The 24,137-nt window shown below is 45.9% G+C and overlaps 1 protein-coding gene across 7 annotated transcripts in view; it reads left to right on the top strand.

The window, feature by feature from the left end:
- The window catches only part of Myt1 (myelin transcription factor 1), a 62,929-nt gene that overhangs the window by 19,771 nt on the left and 19,021 nt on the right, over positions 1-24,137 (top strand). For 6 of the 7 annotated variants that reach the window (XM_052724140.1, XM_052724139.1, XM_052724137.1 and 3 more), the window contains exons 3-14: positions 4,744-4,795; positions 5,487-5,541; positions 6,782-6,812; positions 10,377-10,439; positions 11,204-11,451; positions 12,622-13,536; positions 15,110-15,244; positions 15,726-15,816; positions 16,894-17,007; positions 18,904-19,118; positions 20,518-20,642; positions 21,357-21,629. In XM_052724140.1, coding sequence (XP_052580100.1) covers positions 4,751-4,795; positions 5,487-5,541; positions 6,782-6,812; positions 10,377-10,439; positions 11,204-11,451; positions 12,622-13,536; positions 15,110-15,244; positions 15,726-15,816; positions 16,894-17,007; positions 18,904-19,118; positions 20,518-20,642; positions 21,357-21,629 — 2,310 coding nt within the window. In that variant the 5' untranslated portion in view covers positions 4,744-4,750. The remainder of the gene's footprint in view (positions 1-4,743; positions 4,796-5,486; positions 5,542-6,781; positions 6,813-10,376; positions 10,440-11,203; positions 11,452-12,621; positions 13,537-15,109; positions 15,245-15,725; positions 15,817-16,893; positions 17,008-18,903; positions 19,119-20,517; positions 20,643-21,356; positions 21,630-24,137) is intronic. The other variant, XM_052724135.1, reaches the window with a different exon arrangement.

Consider the following 24,137-nt stretch of genomic DNA (forward strand, 5'->3'; position numbering starts at 1 on the left):
AGAGGAGGGAGGATGTGAAAAGACCAATGATGGCCCAGAACTGAGGAGACTAAGAGGGATAGCTGGGGCTAGTGACCTAAGATGGGATGCGAGTAAGATGAGGAGCCAACTGGGAGGACCAAGGAGTGGCCCACATTATAAGACCAGTGGTGTGCTCACCCTCCGAGTTCAGCATAGTTCAGGCAGTTGGATAGCTCAGGACCATGTAGGGTTGCCAGAGAAGGCCTGTGTTGGCATGTTAGCGGATACCATGTGTTGGTATTTTAGGCACAAATGGTGATCCTTGAATCACTTCTGGATCTGAGAACAAAATCTTTGGTCCCAAGGCACACACTGCTTAGTGGACAACTAGAGTTATGGAACAAGGGTTTCTGGTAAGGACAATTTAAAAGAAGTACCTTCATTGAAGGAGGTGACTCTCCTTTCTAGCTGTCTGACTTGATGTTGTTGTATTATACCCTGGAGAGATACAAAATCCACTTAAAACTAGGTACCCTTGTAATCCCAGCACTTGGAAGGATAAAGTAGGATGGACAATAGTTCAAGTCCAGCTTGAGCCATATAACAAGACTATGTCTCAAAGAAGAGACAAAGAAAGAAGTTTCTTTTATGAAATTTGAAACAGATATAGCTGCTTCACTAGGTAGCCTAATAGGTGGTTATAAATTCTTATTTGGGGGTTGGAGTGAGCCAGATTTCCTGTTTAGAACTGTCAAAAGACACCCCTTCCTGAGGCATTTACTGACTAATGCCCCATGGGTGGTGAAATTTCTATACCACAGGAGGTGGCTGGTATACTTAATTGTAAGCAGACTGAATAATTGGTGGAAAGAGTGTGAGGAGAGTGTCAGATACACAGTGGGATATCCCCCAAAGGAGAACAGAACTGTCACTGCAAGGAACCAGGAGTTACTATGATGACTCCCAGTGGGATACAAGGGCATGGGCACATAGTTTAGTCACAGAGATTCAGATAATACAAAGTAGAATATATAGAGGGCTTCTAAGGAACTTCGGCTTTGTTCTGTGGCTATGAGCTGACCTGGAGGCTTAGAACTCATATACAAAAGGAAGGGTAAACATAATGGTGGGCAGTAATGGGATCAGGACTCTGAGGGTCCTTATTGGAGTTTTATGAAGGAGAAAGTAAGGCTGGTGCTTAAAGGATGCTTATAAATTCTAAGTGGCGTGCCCCCTTCCCTGCCCCGTGGTAGACCCAGACTTGGGCCTGCCCAGGTTAACACTACTGTCAGGGAACAAGACAGTATCCCTTTTGGCTGCCACAAGGAGAGCCAAAAACAAGGCAAACCATTGTATTTCATTTTACCCTCAATGGAGTGAATAAGATACTGCCAAGTGAGGAAGGATGTGGGACGGGCAATTTATACTACCCTTTTACTCCATATCTACTCCAGCCCCTTCTCTGGTCAGGGATGAAGCACACATTCTCTCCCAAGTCTCCAGAAGTATGTTGTACAAAAACCTTAGTCCTCTATTAGAACGCTGTAATCCACATGATGGACTTAAAAATTGTCCTAAATCTATTCTAGTTTTTCATCTTGTCTGGTTATTAGAACACTTTTTTTGAGATAGGGTCTCACTAAATAGCCTTGGCTGGCCTGGAACTTGCTTTGTAGACCAAACTAGCTTTGAACTCACAGAGATCTGTCTGCTTCTGCCTATCTTTAATTCTGTGTGTCACCACTCCTTGCTAGAGTACATTTTAAGTAAAATAAAACACTGAAGTATCTTCTCCAAGTCCGGGGCTAGAATGAATGGCCCATGGTGTCAAGAGGCCCAGAATCTCCTACCAAGTCTCTGCAGCTGTCTGCTCATCTCCCTCTGACATACCCCTCCTCCAACACCACCAGCTTCCAAGATAGTTTTGACTGCCCCGCATACTCACTCTTTCCTCCATCTGCCCTTTGTGCATGATGTGTCCTGGGCAGCTCTCTGCAGGAGACAGTGAATGACCTCACAATTGTGAATGAGGGAGCTCTCTTCAGCACAAGATAGGGACCTTTTGGGAGATGAGCTGGTTAAGAACAGTGAGATGTGGATGGTGGTCAGAGGGATGGCAGACATCTGACCATTGAGTTTGAGTTGGTTATTCAAAGGTGCTCTTGGCTTTTGAGGCTAACTCAGCCCAATCCTGAGGTGTCTGTCATGGACATTCTTACGTATTTACTTGTCAGCTCATTGTCCCTATCCCCACTCAGGCTCTCAGGGCTCAGCATCTCCCTCATCTTCGTGTTCACTCCTGAACAGCCTCACTACCTTCCTAGAATGATATGCAAACCTCCCAAGGCTGGATCACCTTCATCTAGGGTCAGGTTTCAGCATGTATTATGTCTTTGGATAGTCCTTGGCCATCAATGCAGAAAGGCAAGATGTGGGTAGTGAGCCCTTCATGCTGGAGGGTATTGGCAACTGGCTTCAGAGGTCAAGGTGAAGGTCAACAAAAAGTAACTAGCTTAGGGAATCCCTGGACCTCTAGAAAACTAAACTATGATTATTATTTCCTCTTCCCTCCATTCTTCTTTTTTTTGAGACAGGGTCTCAATATATAGCCCTGGATGGCCTGGAAATGCTATATAGATCAGACTGACCTTGAACTCACAGAGCTCTGCCTGCCTCTCCCTCTCCAGCCTGGCCCCAAGATTTCTTAAAGACCAGATATTTGTTGTTGTTTTGGCTGTGTTGAGTTCTGGGTTTATTGCTCAGTCAACCAGAACAGAGCCAGGAGTAATCTGCTGGTTTGGAGGCTGCTTGCTGCATTTGCTATTTTGGTACTTGACTTTGAAAAGGTTCAACACAGGGAGCTCAGTTTGGCAAGTGAGTATGAAAACGGACTAGTCATTGTGTTTAAAAAGAGCCCACATGACTGGTTTTTGCCTTTACTAAAGCAATACAGAACAGATCAAAGCAAAAATCACCTTCCAGTGAGACTGCTTTTAAGTATAGTACCAAGAAATCAAGTTTAGTGCCTGATGGTGACACAGTTCTCTCAGGCTAATGTAATAGCTACGGCTGCACACAATGTGTTTACATTTGGAATTTTTTTCTCCAATTTTCCTATACAAGACAAAACTGGTAAAATGTCAGAACTAAAGATGTAGTCTATCAGCAGTATGAAATTGATGTAGAGAAACAGAGCAGATGTTGCTTGTGGGGAAAATCCCTGGTCTCACAGTGGAGCAAGATTATCTGTCTCAACAAAGGGAATCTTTTACCTTCAAGGCAAGAGGCCATTGAGTTATATGTGGGTTGTGCAAAAACACGAGGTCCTGTTTGTTTGTGCTTGGAAGAAGTAAAAGGTTTTTAAAAAATAAAGCAAGGGAAGATGAGAAGCACCTCACTGCCTTTGCATCAGTGAGATGCCTCCATAGGCAGGGACCATCCCTATATAGAGCAGGCAGGAGGTCTTGGAGTCTGCTGCCAGGCCAAATAGTCAGTGAGTCTGGGTAGTGCTGGGCACAGTGCTTCCCTGAGCATGCTAATGGGTATGCTATCTCCAGGTAAGAGGTTTGTAGACACCTTCTGTAGTGCTTTGTAAAGGAAAGCATATAAATTGCCCACACATTTTGCCAGATACCTCTACAGCAGCTACCACGGACAGTTTCAAAAAATGAGAGGAAAATCGCCCCTTGGCATTGAGTTCACAAGTCATCCAGATTCTGTAAACACGTTCTCATCATATTAAAGAGCCTAGGTTTCTCTCCTACAAGTTCAGGAGTTTCCCTCTTAAAATCAAAGCTATGCACACTGAAGAGAACTTCTTGTACATTGAATATTTGATGCAAGTAAATTGCAAAGAGAAGGTGCTCAGGACAATGAATGCCACAGCTGTTAGCTTCATCAATGGGAGCTCACAGTTTGCAAGCAATGCCCATTACACATCCCTGTAGCCCTCTCTATTCTTTGCCCCTTGAATAATTTATCCGCAGGAAATCCAAATTGCCAAGGCATACTTTAATCTAGCAGAATGCCTGCCAATTTCCTTGGGAAAACTGACACAAAAAGCTATAGATTACATTTCAGCTGAACACAGGCATGGGGCAATCAGATGCATTGTGTGCCCTGCCTCAGAAGGCGTTGTGCACAGGCTCAGTGCAATCGACATTTGAAGGCTCATAGATGTAATGTCGTCCCTTTGACACCTGCTCCTCTCTTTACTTTAAATGTGAGCAATTGGTCCACAGGGAGCCTCTGCTTTAAAAATATAAATTATAGAAATTGTCTCTGTTCTATGGGAAGGCTATAATAAACACATGGCTTATAGTATTGTGCTCCACAGCCTGGAGCCGACAGGTTGAATAAATTACCCTAGTCTTAATTTTTCTTCTTCAACAAATTACATAAAACACTGTATGCTAGGCTACTTCATGGAAAAGTTCACTTGTGAATTTCATCTGCCAACTGAGGAATTTTTTTTTCTTTCTTTCTAGTTGATAAGGTAGAGGTTTGTCTCTTGCCATTCCCTTCCTTCTGCAATGTATCCCAATCACTTGCTTCCCCCCTTTGCCAAAGCACTCACACAGAGCTTTGTTGTCCTGGTGGTATCTATGGTCTAGGACAGATGTCGATTTGCCTCTTATCTTTCCTGACCATGGAGACAGGTAGTGAAGTCTGGACTGGCCACTCTTCTGCTTGGATACACACCTGCCCCTCCCAGCCTTGCTATCTATGAGAGGATTGTTTCCCAAATCACAGAGCTTGCCAGTATTTTATCTGTTCCTTCAGATTTGTCATGGTGACACAAGATGAGGATTCACCTGGGGACCCTCATCCTCAGGTATGCTCTATCTATGGCTGTCACCTTCATAGTGGCTCCTCCCTGGTTTTCTCAAAGGACCATATTGTGGGCAGCAGCCTTATAGAGGTTTCTCTATTCGAGGGAGGATTCTAATGGACTTGGTAGTCCTTAGTAGGCCAGAGAATGTGTGGGCCAGTGTTGCTTAGGCTACCAGTTTCTACCCATATGACCCTATTATATTAGGAACATGAAAACCTGAGCCCAGTAGGAAGGAAATGTCCATGGAGGCCAGGCCCTGGACTACGTTAATCTGACCCAGTTCTATCTCTAGCAGTTGAATCTATGGTTAGCAATATGGTTAGTACCTGCCTGGCAAGGCAAGCAGTGGGTATTACTTCCTGTGCCAGAGTCCCTTGTATTATAAAATATCTATACACATGAGGCTGTGGCTTTTGTGGGCAGATAGGAACATGAAGCAGTATGGATGGAGCACTGTGAGGGACTAGGAAGTATGGATGAGATATCATTAAGTCTGATGGTCTCTACCCAGCAGAACCACCAACACTCTCCCAAGTTGCTTCTTTTGGTTCCATTCTTGTCATTCACAGATAATCTTCTTGTCATCATCAAAGTTTGAGTCAGAAAATGGCCAGGTGTCCCTGATGGTTCTAGACATGGCAGGTGCTGGCCCTGGCTGCTTCTTAACATTGTGGTTGTTTTTTCTTTACAGATGAGCTTAGAAAGTGATGACAAGCGAGCCCGCACACGGTCCAAGACCCTCCGAGGTGAGTGCCAACTCAGTCTGGCCTTGGTCCCCATCCTTGGCAGCCCTTCTGAAACTGTTGATATCATTGTACAACAGCTCTCTTCAGTAGTACAAATCCTACCATAAATGCTCAGCTTTCTGGTAGCCTTTGATCCACACTAGGCACCTGGGACTTTAGGACTCTTCAGCTGTTCCTCATTGAAGTATTTAAGGGTCTCCTGAAGTCCTTTTCAGCTCATACAGACTTGTCTCAGACAGAAATGTGGGGACAAGTACAGATCTACGGGAGCGGGGGTAGCAGAGTTCAGTCAGGAGCCTGCTTAGTTTGGAAAGGAAAGGCCTCTGGTCTTTGGACAGTATCCTCCTTTTTCCCAGAGATCACTGTTGTGCTATTGGGGATTTGAAAGCTGTTGGGTGAACTTGACAGTAGGTGGAGGGGAGGGCCTAGAACCTGTTCACTCTGTTAAGACTGAGCCTTGTCAGGTGGTAGTGGCGCACACCTTTTAATCCCAGCACTTGGGAGGCAGAGGCAGAGGCAGGTGGAACTCTGTGAGTTCAAGGCCAGTTTGATCTACAGAGCAAGTTCCAGGACATCCAGGGCTACACAGAGAAACCCTGTCTCAAAAAAAAAAAAAAAAAAAAAAAAAAAAAAAAAAAAAAAAAAACTAAACCAAACCAAACAAACAACAGCAACAACAAAAGAGGCTGAGACTTACCCATTTGGCCACCCCTCAACCTCACCTGGAACTTCCTGTTGATCCCAACAGGGTTACTTCACAGAGTATCCAGGAGCTTTGATATATAAGAGCTGCCTATTCTGGTTGGACCCATGCACATCTTGTAGCTAATGCTCATCATTGTAACCAGCCATGTCTTGTTGGTCCTGGTCTTTGTCCAACTTGATCTGGTAGTTAATATCTATCTCTAGAAACTGACATCTATCTGCAATTAAAGAAAGAGAACACCCTGGGCCCGAGGGTAGAGAGACTATCAGATCTTCACTAAAAATGTGTGTGTGTGTGTGTGTGTGTGTGTGTGTGTGTGTGTGTGTGTGTAGAGGTCCTAGAGCAAGCACTTTGCTGAGGGGGCAGCTCTTTCCACTGACCTCAGGGGATGTTCTTGTAGGTCAGCAAAGGGTGGGCATCTTGTCCTTGGAAAGATCTAAGTTGTTTCATTAGGTTTGTACTTTTAGGGAAACATGCTTCTGAAAATCTAAGTCTTATGTGTGTGTATTTCTCTTTCTCTCTTATCTTATCCAGGACCCCCAGAGACCACAGGTGCAGACCTCAGGTAAGAAAGTATTTCTGTTTGCATGAGCATTGCTCACCACCTGCTGGCATGTAACCTTGGAGTTGTTATAAATTTCCCACAAACTCCTGTTTTCCCTAATGAAACAGCTTTTCTCTGTGACATATCTTGCTATCTGCATCCAATTGTGTTTTTCTTCAGCTCCAAATTGGCCCTACCATAGGTGACCCTCACACTGTTCTCCACTAGAATTTAGACAATCACCATGGTCCTCAAAACCAGCAACAAGGTTCTTTGGGTGATTTTTGCAGACAGTGCTATTCACTTGTATATCTACATGTTTGCTGTCCACAGTACCATGTGGAGATGATCTATAGTATGCATGGCTCACATTGACTGACACACACAGGCTGTGGTGGGAGCATTCTTATTTTTTGAGACAGAGTCTCATTATGTAGTCCTGGATGATCTGAAGCTTGCTGTACAGACCAGGATGGTCTCAAACTTACGAAGACCTGCCTGCCTCTGCTTCCCAAGTGTTGTGATTAAAGGTGTGTGACACAATCTCTGGATATGGGAGTTTTTATGTCTTACTGGCACATATTCTTTTCCTTCTCCAAGAGCCTGTTTACCAGGACAGCATAGCTCTAATCTGATAAGCAGACAAGACCTATGTTTGTGTGGGAGCTCACACTGTGGGATGTCAGAATAGAGACTGTGACTCACAAGGGTCTTGCTGTTACGGTTTGAGAGAAGAATATCATGTATGTACAAATCATGTAAACCCATTTGAATGCAGCCCACTATGTGGGACTCTTCATGGATGATGGATTTATGCCTCATTAGCTGAATATTCCTCAGCTTGCAGTACTCTTACACCTGGGCTATCCCATAGCTTAGGCAGAGTTCTTAGAAGGGCATTTGTTCTCTGGGAGGCTGAAGGATGGTTGTTACAAGGTTATCTGAGGAACTTGGACTAGAGCAAGCAGGATCCAGTGAGGTCTTTTGGTCTTCTATAAATTTTACTGTTTACTGAATTTAACACTAGTTCTTAGGAGAAGAAATAGATTTAATGCTTTTCCTTCAGCATCCTTGGAAGAACTGACATATACTCCAGTTTGTATTTTGGTAGAGTCCAACACCCATTATAGGACATCAGAGAGGTTCTGTTGAGGTGGGAGTTGAGGAAGGGCTGGGATCAATATCTTAGAGATACATCAGGGGGCTGGTTAGAGTTGCCCTAAATGTACCCTACAGCTCAACCTTTCTTCATCTGGGATCCTTCCTCTTTGAGCCATAGCCAGCTCTTGCTCAGAGGACAGGTGAGTTCAAGACTCCTAACCCCCATGGTTGGGAAGGAGTCAGTCCCTTAAAAGGGAAGAAGTTAGAGCATGGTGCTCCAACCTGGGATTTAGATTGTCTCCAAAATTGGGTTCCTAGATGCCTGTGGCTTGTGTTTGGACCCTTTAGAGCTGCTTCTAAAATGCCTATTGAGAGGTGGCCATCAGCCAGCCCTCGACTCTTCACCTGCTCCATCTCCTTGTGTCTCTGATCTTGGTTTTAGTTACATAGGCTCCAAGACCAGACTTGAGGATTCAAGGACTTTGCTTTTGAGTGCTTATGAGCATACACAAGCATCTATGTCTGCTTATGAACTCCTATGATTGCCTAAGAGCACACCTATGACTATATGAGCACACATGGGCACCAAGTGTCAGAGGAGGGATCACTTTGGCTTTGGCTTTTCTTCTGCTATGTAGAGGAGACTCAGGAGGCCTGGAGTCCTTATCAATCACTTACTTCTGTCCAACTCTAGGAGTTTGGAGACATTAGTAGATGATAGTGCACAAAAATCCTCAGTGTGCTCTAAGTACTCATATGTGCTCATAGATGGTCAAAGATTCTTACATATTCTTATAAGGGGGCATTGATGCTAGTGCATACTCCTAGGTGCTCTTGTGTGCTCACAGATTACTCTGGGAGGCTTAAGACTAATGTCTGCTCCCATTACAGTATCTGAGGCCCTTGCTGGATCTCATGTCACTCTGCTTGATGTTTCCTGTTTCTATGTCTAAGGAGTTTCCAGTTTCTATCCAGATGGTCTTGCCAGCTTCATGTACTTGGGCTCAGAGCTGGGTGGGAAGGTGCAGGTCCACCTGGCTGGGGATCTATTTCTGAGTTAGGTACCAGAGTAACTTGGAGCAAGTGAAACAGGGACAGTGCCAGTGTCCCATAGGCCTACATAGCAGCTGTTGCCTAATTGTCCAATTAACTAAGTAATTAATCGACTAGTTGAGACCTCAACTTCAAATCCCAGCAACAAGGAATTGTTTGTGAAGTCTCAAAGCTAGTTCTTGAGAGAGTGAAAGCAAATGTGAGCTGGATTTTACAATAGGCTGGCTAGGGGTAGCAATAATCCCCCATCTGGAAAATAAAATACCTTTTGCTTTTTCTTCCTGGAAACTATCAGGGGTATCCATACAGAGGTGGGGTGGCCCCTTCCATAGGTCCCAAGAGCCACTCCCTATCTGCCTTCCTTTGCAGACTTTGGTAAGATGTGCCATTTTTTAGGAGAACCAATACTGATCCCAGACAGGAACTCTGGTCCACAATGGCAATTCTGTTAGAAATGGGTTATTTGTCTCTACTTTGGAGCAGATTTAGTTCCCCAACAAGGGACTGAGGTCTTATACACTCCCCCACACGGCCTCATAGATCATCTTGCTGGTCTACAGTACCATGAATTAGTAGCAGCTTCTTGCACCCACAGAACTCTGAGCTATAGTGGAACCTTGCCTCTCATACCACATAGAGGTACTTGCCCCTATAGCTGTTCTAACATTCCTATGGGCTGTATGATCAGTGTTAGTACTCATGTTTAGAAGTTTTCATTGGTTTTGTAATGTTGATAGCTAAAGGTGAGGAACTCCAGAAGGTCTCACTTCCATCCTCTCATACTTATCATTCTGGAATGGTGCAGAGGCTGACCTTCTCAGCACAGCCAACAAGTTTTCTACCAGGCAGGATGGGCATCTCTTAGTGCATTAGCCCCCTGGTTTCCTTTCCTATGTGGAAGCAGAGACCCTCACCAGGCAGTGAGTACTAGAGCAGGGTCACTCCTATGAGTTGTGGTTCTGGCTTGGGCCACACTCTCCTTCTTGATTGGCAGCCCTAGTCCTGTTTGGTAGAAAGGGAGTACAAACTATAGGCCTGGATGCTGAGGCATCACAGCACCAGTGATGAACATGAGGAAGTCCAATTTCTGTGCTCTGGACTTGGGCCAGACAAGCCATGAGTCCCTTTTAGAGAGGGGCACTTGCATCCCAAGTCCCCTGAAAGCCTGGTGGAAGCTGGTGGAATGTCTGCTGTGGGAAAATGAACCCATCCAGTAGATGCCTTAATCTTATATGTACAGATCTTTAATTAGACACATTCATAAAGTTGTAACTAGTTATTAATTTTTTAAATGAGCTGAGTTATTTCACTAATTTTTAGCAAACTGCCAGTGTCCACCTTGAGATGAGTCATTCAGAGAGCCTTTCTTGCTCTTCAGGGTGAGACCCAGGTTTCAAAATCTAAGGTGATCTCTCCTGCTTTTCCCTCCAGCTGTCCTACCCCAGGATGTACTGGTTCAGGACATGTCCGGGGCAAGTACTCCAGACATCGAAGGTAAGAAGAGTTCTGCCAGTAGCCTCAAAGGCTCCCTGGAAGGAGGTTTGGGGTTCTCTTTCCAGATCTGGGTTCTTTTGTGGATTAAAAACTTTCTGTTTTGTCTGTGACTGCTGAGGCCAGGCTGATCTGACCCTTCTAAGCGCTAGTGTCCTCCCACTGGTCTGTATTCCTGTGGTGCCTTCACTGAGGTGAGCCTGGCCAGGAGTGTGCCATAAGGGTGGTAGAGTACCTGTTCTTGGCACCTTTGTTTTTCCAGAGAGACTATTTTAGGACTTGGGTACATTTGTATGGCAGAGCTTAGAGCAGGCCTTGTGCACATGAGAGAGATAGTGTAAGCTACAGCTGCCACTGTAGTCATTCCCTGTGGTCAGCTAGATTTTCCAGGGGACATTCCTGGGTGGGTATAGGTGTGGAAGTCTGAAGGTAGAGACGGAAAGGGCCAGCATTGGAGGAAATGGGCTGAGATAAGCTTGGGAGTACATGTGGGACAGTGGTTTGGTCTAAGGAATGGCTTAGAGAGTAGAAGTCTAGGCCAGTGGGGTCTGAGTCCTCATTCCATTTGTGGACTTGGTTCACTGTAATGCAATTTAAAACACAATCAGGGACCTTTAAATGTGTGTAATTAGATGTAAAAAATTAAATGCATTATCATTTGAGGCTTCCATTTGAGAATGGCTATAGAAGGCAGGACCCTTAGAATGTCTTCCTGGGTGTCTCAGGGATCAGGCCTGGCTCTTGGCATCACCCATCTTCCCTTTCAGCTTACAGAGTTGCCCTCTGGCCAAGAAGAGAAAACTGGAGGATGCTGAGGCTGAGCACCTGGTATCCAAGAGGAAGTCACACCCTCTGAGGCTGGCTCTGGATGAAGGCTACCGAATGGACAGTGATGGCAGTGAGGATGCTGAGGTGAAGGACGCCTCTGTTTCGGATGAATCAGAAGGACCCCTGGAGGAGGCTGAGGCTGAGATGTCAGGACAGGAGGAGATTCATCGCCCCCAGCCAGCTGAAGGTACTATGTTGCTCTTTCTCTTTTGAATAAAGGCTGCTTAGTGTAGCACTGAGAATTGCAGCCTGTAAGGGGGGCAGGGGGAGCTCAACTCAGTGCAGAAAGCTGTCTTGAGAACAAGGAATGTCTTGTCCTGACATGTGCAGCTTCCTGGAAAAGGGGACTGCCCAGGATGGGGGTGTGGGTGTGGGGCACTGTAGTGTGTGTGAACACTGTGAGCATGGGAGAGATGAGAAGGTGGATCTGGCGCTCCCATGCACTCTCAAAAGTTTGATTCTAAGGCATGTCTCCATGTGTGTGAGAAATAAAGACAGATAATGCATGCTGTGTCTTTGTCCATGAGAGGCTCTTAGACAGAGCCCACCCTGCCTGGCCCCTGAGAATTAACTGGGTTGGGTTTAGTTTGGGTTTACAAGGGCAGGTACTGAGGAAATACCTCAAATTAGACCTCTGAAGGTGGGCTGAAGGTTGGGCTCTTTGAAGCCAAGAAAGGAAAGAAAGTAGCCGAGGGTCCTGTGTGTTCCCAAGCTAATGGAATCAGCTGACTTTGAGCCATTTAGATAGAGTTTTACCGTATTTTTGAAGAAATCTATGCTGAGCCCTCATTGGTTTCCTTTTGGGACTCGAGTGCATGGCCCATGGAATCAAATGAGTTTGTGTTCCAGGTTAAAAAAGACCCCCAACTCACTTGCTTCTTAGGATGCTATATGGCAGGGCTGGCTCTTATTATTGCTAAGAATACTGGTTCATGAGTTCCACGAATACTGGTTCATGAGTTCCACGAGACCAGCATGTAGTGAGAAGATTTATTACTATATTTAAAAGATTTAATTTCATTTCCTTTAAAAATGTGTGATTTTTCAATTATAAAATGACTTTTCATCTGATTTTTCTCTTTAAGTTCTGTTATATAAAATGAAGATCTATCTGATTTAAGAAAATAAATGATGGAAGAGAAACATGAATTGAAAAAATATCAAAGTAATCTTAAGCTGAAATTGATTCCCCATGGTTTTTGGATCCAGGCAGAAGGCTGACAGGATGGCTTACACTTCATTTCCATGTTTTCTGGGCTACAGTGTTGAGGGTGAATGGCTACTGTTGGGAGCAGAGATCTGGAAATATTACTCCATGCGCTCTTCTAGCCCTCATGATGTTTCTTGTTTTATGCAGGAAAAAACCTCATCAAACCCCATTTTGGATCCACCTCCACAAGCAGCCCTTCTGGCTTCTCGAAGGGCAGCTACAGCAGCTACCAGGGAATCATTGCAACTTCCCTTCTAAATCTGGGCCAAATTGCTGAAGAGACTCTTGTGCAGGAGGACTCAGTCCCAGTAGCTAAGTTGGGCCCCACTGTTGTTCATCAGCTTCAGGATGAGGCTGCAAGGGGGGCCACCAATGATGAGAGTGAAAAGGACCTCTTTATACAGCCAGAGGATGTAGAGGAGGTCATTGAAGTTACCAGTGAACGTTCCCAGGAGCCATGCCCCCAGTCTCTGGAGGATATGGTTAGTGAAGAGTCAAGCAAGCAAAAAGGTGTCCTAGGTCATGAAGAGGAGGGAGAGGATGATGAGGATGAAGATGAAGAAGAAGAGGAGGAGGAAGAGGAGGAAGGAGAAGAGGTAGAGGAGGAAGAGGAAGAGGAAGAAGAGGAGGAAGAAGAGGAGGAGGAAGATGAGGAGGAGGATGAGGAGGAAGAGGAGGAGGAGGAAGCAACTCCAAATGTGATCTTTGGGGAAGACACCTCCCATACCTCTGCCCAGAAAGCTTCCCCTGAGTTCCGAGGCCCAGAGCTATCCAGTCCCAAGCCTGAGTATTCAGTCATTGTGGAGGTCCGTTCTGATGATGACAAGGATGAAGATTCACACTCCCAGAAGTCAGCGGTCACCGATGAGTCAGAGATGTATGACATGATGACCCGTGGGAATCTGGGCCTTCTGGAGCAGGCCATCGCCTTGAAGGCTGAGCAGGTGCGGGCTGTCTGTGAGCCAGGTTGCCTGCCTGCTGAGCAGGGCCATCTGGGCCCAGGAGAGCCAGGGAAGGTGGCAAAGCCCCTGGACGTGGTGAGGAAGAGCTGCTACAGCAAAGGTAGGCTACAATGTCCTGCTCTGATCACCCACTCTGTCATCCCATTACCAGGGACATAACCCTTACTGAGGGTGAAGATGAAAACTGGGGAGAAACATAGCTTGAGGCTCTTATAGGCTAGGGTGGGAGGAAAATAGAAAAGAATTCGAGGACAAATCACCTCAGAACCTAGGATCAAAGATTGAGGATATAGGCTCATACTGTGTCATGTCGGGTTATGTGGAGAGACACATGAGCTGAGATGTATGAGAAGGGGTTAAGTAGGAGAGAGAAAGGAAGGCAGGAGGACTGATAACCTGACTACTGTGCCACTTAGCCATAATCCTGCCACCCTGATTGTCCAGTGACAGAACCTAACAAAGTCTATTCTTAGATCTGACTTCCAGCTTCCAGCCTCTCCTTTATATCAATCCAGACCAAATCCCTTCCACTAGCCCAGCATGACCACCCTCTCCTAAACATCAGCTACTCAGTGAAGCTAGGTGATTCTGCCCCTAAATCCAGACTTTAAAGAGAAATCCAAGTACAATGCAGAGTTAGCAACAGGCTATGACCTCCAGAGGAGCAGAGGAGAGACACCTCAAGTCAACTTGAAGGTCCCAACTCCATGGAGACAGTGCTCAGGATGATCAAATGTGGCCTCAAAAAAAAAAAGCTTTCAAGGGTTAAAGTCATCAAGTGTCAGGTTCTGTCACTGGACAATCAGGGTTATAGCATGAACACCAGATTTGTAGGGCAGGATGGCCATGTGCTGCTTGTTATCTGCTTACCTCTAGGCCCAGAGCAGGTATATGGAGCTTTTCCCCAGGAGTCAGCCTCACAATGCCAGAAGTCCAGGCCTTGAACAGGCCAACTTTGAGTTACCCTGGGTTTTCCTAGGCCTGATAGCTCTCTGGGAGGCACACTTGGGTCATGGAAAGACAGACTACAGTAAGAAAATTCCAAGAGTGAGAATTCAGCAGGAATTTGGTGGAGACATGCATAGGGACAAACTTTCTGAGAATACTCATGCCTATGAGGTAAGATCAGAGGACAGATTGATTAGAAACATATTTTTTAGGTAAGGTAGACATGGAGGGTGGCCAATGAGGTGATACCCTTAAGGGTGAGTCAGACTGGGGTAACCACTTGATAGACACTTTACCTGCAAGGCTTACACACTGCCTACACTCCAGCTACTGTCTATCCTGTTATATGTGGCAGAAGGGACATTCCTTGGGCTTTGGAGCAGCTTTTCTAGAGCTGCCTCACTGTCAGCCTTTCTTTCTTTCTTTCTTTCTTTCTTTCTTTCTTTCTTTCTTTCTTTCTTTCTTTCTTTTATTTTTTTTTTGTCTTTTTGAGACAGGGTTTCTCTGTGTAGCTTTGTGCCTTTCCTGGAACTCACTCTGTAGCCCAGGCTACACAAACTCACAGAGGTCCGCCTGCCTCTGCCTCCCGAGTGCCAAGATTAAAGGCGTGTGCCCCACTGCCTGGCTCTCTCTCTTTCTTATGTCAGTAGAAGTGGATAAGGAACTGTCCCTACCTCTCCTTTCCCAGTCTCCTGGTTTTGCATAATATGTCCTATGTGTTTTAGATCCTTCCAGGGTGGAGAAGCGTGAAATCAAGTGTCCGACACCTGGCTGTGATGGCACTGGCCATGTTACTGGGTTGTACCCTCATCACCGCAGCCTGTCTGGCTGTCCCCACAAGGATAGAATCCCTCCAGAGAGTGAGTAGCTCCATGCAGGGTCAGCCCAAGGACTAAAGCTCAGGACCCTGTGGTAAAAGGCAGGGGACAGTCTGCTCAAGTGTCCACTTACAGATACCCAACCTGAATCAGAGGACTAAATAAATACATACTGTGGGAGGGATGGTTTGTATTCCCTGAGCTGGGCAGGTGGAGACCTTCACACAGTTGCCTCTTTGTTCTAAATGCTTGTGGATGTTTGCCTTTATTCTTAGGCTAGTAGCAGAATTTATGAAAATTAAGTTCAGAGTTGTCAAACAGAAATTAGAGTCTAGTTTCTTCTATGGGAGGCAGTGTCCAGGTGGGAAGGGCATGCTTGACTGAGTTTCATTAGGCCCAGAGTGCCATGGTACTCTGCTTACACAGCTGCAGCCTTTACACAGGACTTCTGCATCTTCCTTGGGCTGTTCTCCATTATAGTCATGCCTGCTCTCATTATTTGTTCTCCCTGATTCTCTTACAGTCTTGGCCATGCATGAAAATGTGCTGAAGTGCCCCACTCCTGGCTGCACGGGCCAAGGCCATGTGAACAGCAATCGCAATACCCACAGAAGGTAGTGAATTGAGCTGGGACATGGTAGGGAATTAGGGCTGGGCCTGTAGTATGTGTCCCTGCCTGGGCCTTGAGCCCTTATCTGGGATGGTTTCTGGATAGACATATAGTTCCCTGCTTTGGCAGGTGGCAGCTGAAGGGGTGACCATTCACTGGTGTTGCTGCAAGTGCCCTGTGAACTGGGGTGATCATATGAGAAGTCTGACACTTTTGTTATGAGAGAAAGTGGAGACTTTGTGTCTTGCCCATTTTCAGAAAACCTCTGCATACCAGCTCATGCTCATGAGTGAAAGGAAAAACTTGTACATAAATAGGAATGTCAATGCCCAGAGTTACTCTGAGGGAGCGCTGAGATCGGGTGGACATGGGGATTCCAGGCTACTGTCCAGATTTATTTGTTCTCTCATCTTCTTATCCAAGAGGGGCCCATACAACACCAGGAGTGTTATAGGCTTGACAAGGTCTGTCTGGGTCCTAGTCATGACGTGCTTAGTTGGGAGGAATACCTGGGCTTTAGAGGCCACTTTGTTGGAAAAAAGTGGGTGCCCTAGAGATGTGCTGGCCCAGAAGCTGGTACCTGAGCTCACAGTAGATCTTGGGGAAGGCCAGTGTACTCCAGGGGCAGTACCCAGGTTGTGGTCTGAGTGTAACCTTTGGTTTCCCTGTGATATCCTACAGAATATATAGACATGATTCTAGAATCCAGCCCAGGCATTGGAAAAGGGAGAGGAGAGAGATGAGGAAGAAGAGGGAGAAGAAGGAGAGGAGGCTGAGTTTGGCACCTATGCATGTAGAAAATTCCTTTGCCCACAGTTTGTAGAACTTTAGGGTATATTTCATTTTCTGTGAATTATCCCAGATAGAATGGCCTGAGAAATTTGTCCTTTGTGGGTTCAGGACAGATCTGGATGGACAATCTGTCCTAAAGAAATGACAGGTGTGTTACTGGCTCTGGGTTTTATGTGCCTAGAGTTCTTGTATCTGAATGGTATTGCTCCCAGGACCACATATTTGGCAGCCTGGTACAGACAAGTCTTGGGGAAAAAGGCTCAGATGTCTCTCCTTTTCTTTCCTCTAGTTTGTCTGGGTGTCCCATTGCTGCTGCTGAAAAATTAGCCAAATCTCATGAGAAGCAGCAACTGCAGACAGGAGATCCTCCCAAAAATAACTCCAATTCAGATCGGATCCTCAGGTGGGTGAGATAAGCTACCAAGCTGAAGGAGTGTCAGCAGGGACTTCAATGTTAGTGCTATGTGGTATGCATATGCCTCTTGGCACACAGGACACATATTTTGCACTCAAAGAGCTTCACCCATGGTGCAAACAGCTGCCTGGTCTTAGCCACAGTGTGTTCGGCCTTTCTTTCTCCTAACACAGCTGATATGGTCAGTGAAATTTAGTGTTAGTATGTGGAGATAGCATACTGCACCAATTGAGGGCCTCACTATAGAGGGAGCACCTAATTGTCCTTATGTCTCCCCGCCTCAGAATAGATCCTATCCTAGAGCAGAGGGAAGGAGGGCACAGGACTTGTTCCCCTGAGTGCTGCCTCCTGTGGGTACTAAGCATCTGAGACAACAGCAGGCATAGGTGCATGTAGCTGTGTGCATACGTGCATGCTCTTTAAATATGTACACCCATATGAGTAAGTTTACACATATGTTCAAGTGCGTGTGTGTGCATGCTATCATTGAGGGGCCTTCTGACAGAGGAACCAGAACAAATATGCCTAGTAACTCTCCATACAGGTAACCTTGGAAAGTGGGTGTTACATATAAGGCCAGAGGCTTGGGGTCATGTCCATGACACCATTCCTGGATGGCTTATCTTCAAAGACTTCTTTGAAGTCAAATATAGTTCCCTGCTGGGCCTGGAAGTTCATTCAGGTCACTGAGAGTACACTGTCACCTTTGGCCTCTCTAGTAGGATACACAGTTCTCCATTTCCCTGAAAATATAGAACTTACAGCTCTTTTTCTATGGTCCTTGGACTCCTGTTCCATGTTTCTCTTCTCATATGTAGTGTGTGGGACAGGACCATGTGCTCAGCAAAGCCAGTCACTGGCTGACATGGTACTATTGCTTCCTTGCAGGACTCCTGACCACAGGTTTCCTTCTTGGCTGCTTTCCTTGGCAGTGCCATACCCTGGTCATTCCCTGGCCTACTCCAGAGGGACCCTCAGTCACAAACCACAGCTTAGGGGGATAGGGACTTTTCCCCTCTGTGGAGTACTTGTGTCCCATTCATAGACACCTTTGTAAGTCCCAGGTAGCGTAGTTGTCTATCTTATTTGTTCTTCCTACCAGTTTCTTGTCAGTTGCCAGCTGATCCTTTCACCAAAGAGTGACACCAATGTAGAGGTCAAATTAAATGTTTCCCTGCTGGTATCAGATGGTCTTGCTCTTACAACTTCACCAGGAATTGCTGAGCTAGTGTCCAGCCTAGGATTTCATTCCACAATGGGGCCCATCCCACCAGTGCTCTAATGTGATCATCACAGGAACATAAGAGTGGTCTTACACTGTCAACTTGCTGGTTCTTTTCTTACGCCATATTCAAGTTTTTGAGACAACCAGTTCTCAGAGGTCCTCACCATCATTTCCAAGTACCACTGATCACTGAAGTCATTGCTTATTCCATACAGGAACAAGGAGAGCTGGAGCATTTGTTGGAGCTCTCGTCCCTCCATTTCCCCTCCACTTTGAGCTTCCTGTTCAGAAACTCTCACTTATTGTGTAGTTGAGCTCTTGGAACCTGCTCTCTTACATTCTGAGGGAAGCTCAGGCTTGCTACTCTGGCATACTATTAGCATGAGAACACTATTTCTTTTGAGTTCTAATGTTCCCTCCTTGAAGGCAATTATTCACACTGATTATAAGCCTATTTCAGGGGCCCTTCACCCTGGGAAGCAGAATTCTAACCAAATATTAGGGGCAGGGTTTTGGGGGGTGTGTGTATTTCCCTGTGTTTTCCTTAACACCTGACTGCATGAAGTCCTGGCTTGGGCCACTGGAGGGTGGATGGAGAAGTAGCATGGGGTCTCTGGGTCCCAACCTCACAGGTTCTGCATCTCTGTCTCATACCCCAGGCCCATGTGTTTTGTGAAGCAGCTTGAGGTTCCTCCTTATGGGAGCTACCGGCCCAGTGTGGCTCCCACCACGCCCAGGGCCAACTTGGCCAAGGAGCTGGAGAAGTTCTCCAAAGTCACCTTTGACTACGCAAGTTTTGATGCTCAGGTTTTTGGCAAACGTATGCTTGCCCCAAAGATTCAGACCAGCGAAACCTCACCCAAAGCCTTTCAATGTAAGTTGGGGAGAATTGTTTAATGTCTCTCCTCTCACAATGCTCCTGAGAGGAACAGTGGGGAGGGATTCTCTTGGGAGCTTGGAGGGACAGGGTGTGGCCCACTAGGGCCTCCTCCACCCCTTCTTTAGCTGCCCTAGTGGGCCAGTTGTGGTGTCTTTAAGGCCTGCATCTTACTCATGTTCACCTTTATGTGTTTACTAATTAATTATGAATAAAATCATGGGTCTGTTATGGGTGTGTGTGTCCAGAGGCTTGAGAATCACTTCACTGATGTGGTCTACCCTAGGATGTCCACTTCCAGCATTACCTTTAAGGAGGGTCTAACAGAATAGGGTGGTACCATGGCAGAAAGCTTCTTGGTTTCCTGAATAGGGACCATCTTACTGGAAATGGTATTATCAATGACATTAGCCACACATTTCAAGGGTAATTATACAGACAAAAGTAATTCCTGGAAATATTCTAGAATAATTATCCCTGCCCTTTCTTGCCATTTACTACACTTCTTTGTGGTTAACCTTGGAAATGCGTGAAAGATGGAAAAGTACCCAGTGCACTGGAGGGATCCAGCCATCTCCCAGTTGATCTTGTCAACTCCACAGACAGCATGAACAAGTTTCCAACTTATTAGGATTACAGTTCTTAGGGTTAGTGGCCCTTGGAATGAGTTTTTTCTGGATTCCTGCAGATTCTACTGGCCATGCTCAAGTGTCTCCAAGCATACTCACTGGCTTAGAAGCTGTGATGACATTGTTGGGGAGGGGTTCAGAATGAGTTTTCCACTTGTCTGGAACTTTCTGGAAATACCAGTTATTTCTTAGTTACTTACAATATCACTTCTAAGAATGATTTTAAAGCTGCAGCATAATTGCTAGAAAAGATAATGTTATACCTTCATTTATAATATCCTACTTATGGCCTTGTTGTTTTATTAAGGTAGCAATAATTATTGGGGACATAAAGTCACCAAAAGTATAGCAGCATCTTTTGATATGATGGGACAAAATTTTCCATGTGTATGGTATCCCAAATATATATCCTATTTACAGAACTATTTAGCCTCTAAGTATTTATTGATGGATAAGTTTTTGCTTGTTTGAAATTACCAAGTCTGTTGAATATATTTCTAGAATTTTATTACTTCTGCCCAAATTTTCATCAGATTGGAAATGAGATGCCTTTTCAGTACTGGAGATAAGAGCAGTAGGAGGAGTGTGTGATAATGTGGGAGTGCTATGCCCTGACTCCTAACTCTCTCCCCATTTGTCTGCTGCCTCTGTCTAAGTCTATGTCAGTCTGAGTTATTCCCTTTTAGCATTCAACCTTTACCAAAGTCACCCCCTCCAGGTGCAGACTTCCCAGTGGCTTTATGAGAGTACTTTATCTTCTTCTACAGGCTTCGATTACTCTCACGACGCTGAGGCTGCACACATGGCTGCCACCGCCATCCTGAACCTCTCTACTCGATGCTGGGAGATGCCAGAGAACCTCAGCACAAAGCCACAGGACCTCCCCAGCAAGGTGAGAATATCCTCCTGAAGCCCTTTGGGGAGAGAAGAATAGGTGGAGTTTATACTGAGAAATTTGCAGTAAGGAAATGACTGGTGCCAAGAGAAGCTGGGACCTAGTTGATGTTTATTTTTTAAATATTTATGTTTTATTTATGCGCATATGTGTGTGCTTGCATGAGTCTATGTGCATCATGTGTGTGCAGGTGCTCAGAGCCAGAGGGCATCAGATACCCTGGAACTGGAGTTATAAACTGTTATGAGCTGCTTAATGTAGGTGCTGGGAATTGAACTAAACCTGGTTCTCTGCAAGAGCAATACATGCTTTTAATCACTGAGACATCTCTCTATCCCTTAGTTGATATTTTTTATTACCTTTTGCCCCTCTGGTTATGGCTCAGATAACCCAAAAGAGTAGATGAGTGGCCATGAAAAGAGTTGGTATGCTGTGCAACTCAAGATCAGGCTTATGCCATGTTCCCGTGTCCTTTTCTGAAGTTGGTAGTGACTGACATGTCTTGGAGTCAAGGACCTGTTCTCACCAAGCTTGTGGTGGTCTCAAGGGTTTGGCTTCCTAATCTGCAGAGGAGAGAGGGGCTGTAGGATGTGGTTCTTTCCTCTCAGCAGATCACTGTTTTCTTCTATGAGAGTCAGTGTTCTGACCAGAAGATACTCTCAGGAAGAGGCTCAGTTTGCCAACTCATATTCTTAACCTTCATATTTGCAGGCTGTGGACATTGAGGTAGATGAAAATGGAACTCTGGACTTGAGCATGCATAAACATCGCAAGCGGGAAAACAACACTTTTCCCAGCAGTAGCAGCTGCAGTAGCAGCCCTGGTGTCAAGTCTCCTGATGTCTCTCAGCGCCAGAGCACTACCAGTGCCCCCAGCAGCTCCATGACCTCACCCCAGTCCAGCCAGGCCTCCCGCCAGGATGAGTGGGACCGTCCCCTAGACTACACCAAACCTAGTCGCCTTCGAGAGGAAGAGCCTGAGGAGGTGGGTGCCAGGGCCCTGTATGTAGCCTGAGTGTGTAGGCTTGCAGCTGCTTCCAGGGCTGCTGTGATCACTGCTTTCTTCTTTTCCTTGTGAGGTTCAAATAGAACCTCCGAGGTCTGTCTCTCTTCACACAGGATTCTTCATCTTCAGAGCATCTGAAATTCAGGTCATAGTTTCCAGCAAAGGTTTCACCTGCACTGTTATGCTCAGTCTTGTTCCATAAAGAGGGTGAGTCTTCTCACCTCTGCGCAATTTAGTGGCTAGCAATAACGTAGAATTTCCAAAGAGGAGAGGGATGTTTCATATTTCCTGGGGATGATTTGGGAAAAGCTTGTTTCCTTGGTTTTGTGAGCCTTTCATCAAAAGCGTAGCTCTGGTCTCCCAGGCTGCTTTGCTCCCCTTCCCCAACATATTCCTTCAAACACAGTTGCTGTCCAGACAGTTGTTTGATGCCTGGTTCCTTGGACCAGGGTAATGAGGAACTCCTGACACAAGGGCCTTGGGCATGAGAATTCTTGTGGTGGGCAATGACCTGAGTCCCCAAGAGCACAACTGACTGGGAAGAGAGGATCAGAGTCTGAGCTGGAGCATTCCCTTTCCTATTGTTCTACACCTGAGTATAAAATGCACGGTCTAAGGTGTGAGTTTCTCCACCCTACTAGGATCTTCCTAAGAAACTGAGTCTGGACAGCCAGTCTGTAGCCAGCAATCTCCACCTCTGGAGGAAATATCTGGAGGGATCAGGGCCATATACCTCTAGGAGGTTAGTGAGGTAGCCCGTCCCACCCCCTGGAATCTATCTGCCTGTAAGTTAGTCCCCATTTCAAACCCTTTTCCACCCTTGGGTAAGACTCACGATTGCTTTATTTTTAGAGGGATAGATTGGGTTCCTGGTCTAGGTAGCATGGTATGGTTAGCAGCACCCTTGGGTCTCATTAGTGGAGTCCTGGTGTGAGCACTCGTGGTATGGAAGTGCACATAGAGTCACATATATCTGACTCTGTGGAAACTGAATCATTCTTGCACTAGACAGGAGCCCTAGTAGAATCAGGGCTGCCCTCTATGTAGTGTCTTCACTGTCATCTCTGTTTCTTGAGTCTAGAACCTTGCAAGACTCATGCTTTACTGCCAGGGTTAAGTTGGTCTCTGGTCTGCTAACCATGGCTTCTCAACTTCTTTCTTAGTCTGTGGGTTGGTGGATATCTTGGTACCCTTCTGTAGCTAAAGTTTTTCTCTCTGGGTCCTGCCAAGTCCCGGCAGTCCCATAGCCCACTTATAAAATAAACATACAGATGCTCATATTATTTAAACTGCTTGGCCATTAGCTCAGGCCTACCATGGTCTAGCTCTTACTCTTATACTCAGCCCATTTCTGTTAATCTATATGTCGCCACGTGTTCCGTGGCTTTACCTGCTGCCTCTACATGATGCTCCCTGGACGGCAGGCTGGCGTCTCCTCCCCTCCGCCTTCCTGTTCTCTTAATTTTCCTCTCTGCTAGTCCCGCATATACTTCCTGCCTGGCTACTGGCCAATCAGTGTTTTATTTATACAGAGCGATATCCACAGCACCCTTCCCTGCCTTTTCATTAGCCCTAGTTCATCTCTGGTCTTTTTATTCCATTCTCTCAGTATATCCTCTTGCAACATCATTGTGTCCCCAGGAATGAGCTGCCATTTGTAGTGGGATCTCTCTCAGAGGTCCTGAGGTTCTCCTGCTGAGGCCTGTCACATGCTCCACCTACAGCCTTTGCCAATTGTCCACAAACCCTTCCTCTCTCAAACTTTCCTAGTCATATTTCACCCCCAAAAGCTCTTAGGCCAGGCCTTCCCCATTCCTCTCCTTCTGTCCTAGATTCTTTACTCAGACCCTATCCTCCCCGCCCCCCATCAGTCTTGTCCAGTGGCTCACCAATTTTGACAGCAACTGTCCTGATATCATGGGTACTCTGATCCCCTTTTGTCCAGGGCCTCTACTTCCTGGCTTCACTGACCCTGAAGACTTGTCTTAAGTGTGTCCTTCTGAGGACCTTTGTCCAATTGCTCAGGCAAACAAATCACTATCCTAGAGCCTTGTTTAGTAAAAGGAATTGTAATAGCTACTGCAGGTTGACTCCCCAGAGCTGCTCTGTGGGCTGTAGTTTCACAGGTTTCTCTTATTTGAAGGTTACATCTTTTTAGACGCAGTGCCTGAACAGCCTGTTGAAACCTATAGCAAGTTGGTACATCTCTGGAATGTGAAATCTGGTGTACTTGTCTTGCTAGAAGCAGTTATTCTAAGGCTGCAGGACCCCTGACTTTCAATGGAAGAGCTGTTGTTTCTCACTCCCTGTGCCACACCTATGAGGGTTTAGGTGGTAAGAAAATAGCCCCAGGCCCACAGCTCAGTTAGTGGTGTTTGTCAAGTGTCTGACCTTGTCAAGGCATCATGTTGTGGGCCAGGGGTCTCAAGCTTATTATGATTATCATTAAGCTACTAGTATGTTATCTATCTCATTTTTGGAATACCT

The sequence above is a fragment of the Peromyscus californicus genome, unplaced genomic scaffold, assembly GCF_007827085.1.
Source record: "Peromyscus californicus insignis strain IS unplaced genomic scaffold, ASM782708v3 Scaffold_7__1_contigs__length_154581171, whole genome shotgun sequence".
NCBI lineage: Eukaryota > Metazoa > Chordata > Mammalia > Rodentia > Cricetidae > Peromyscus > Peromyscus californicus.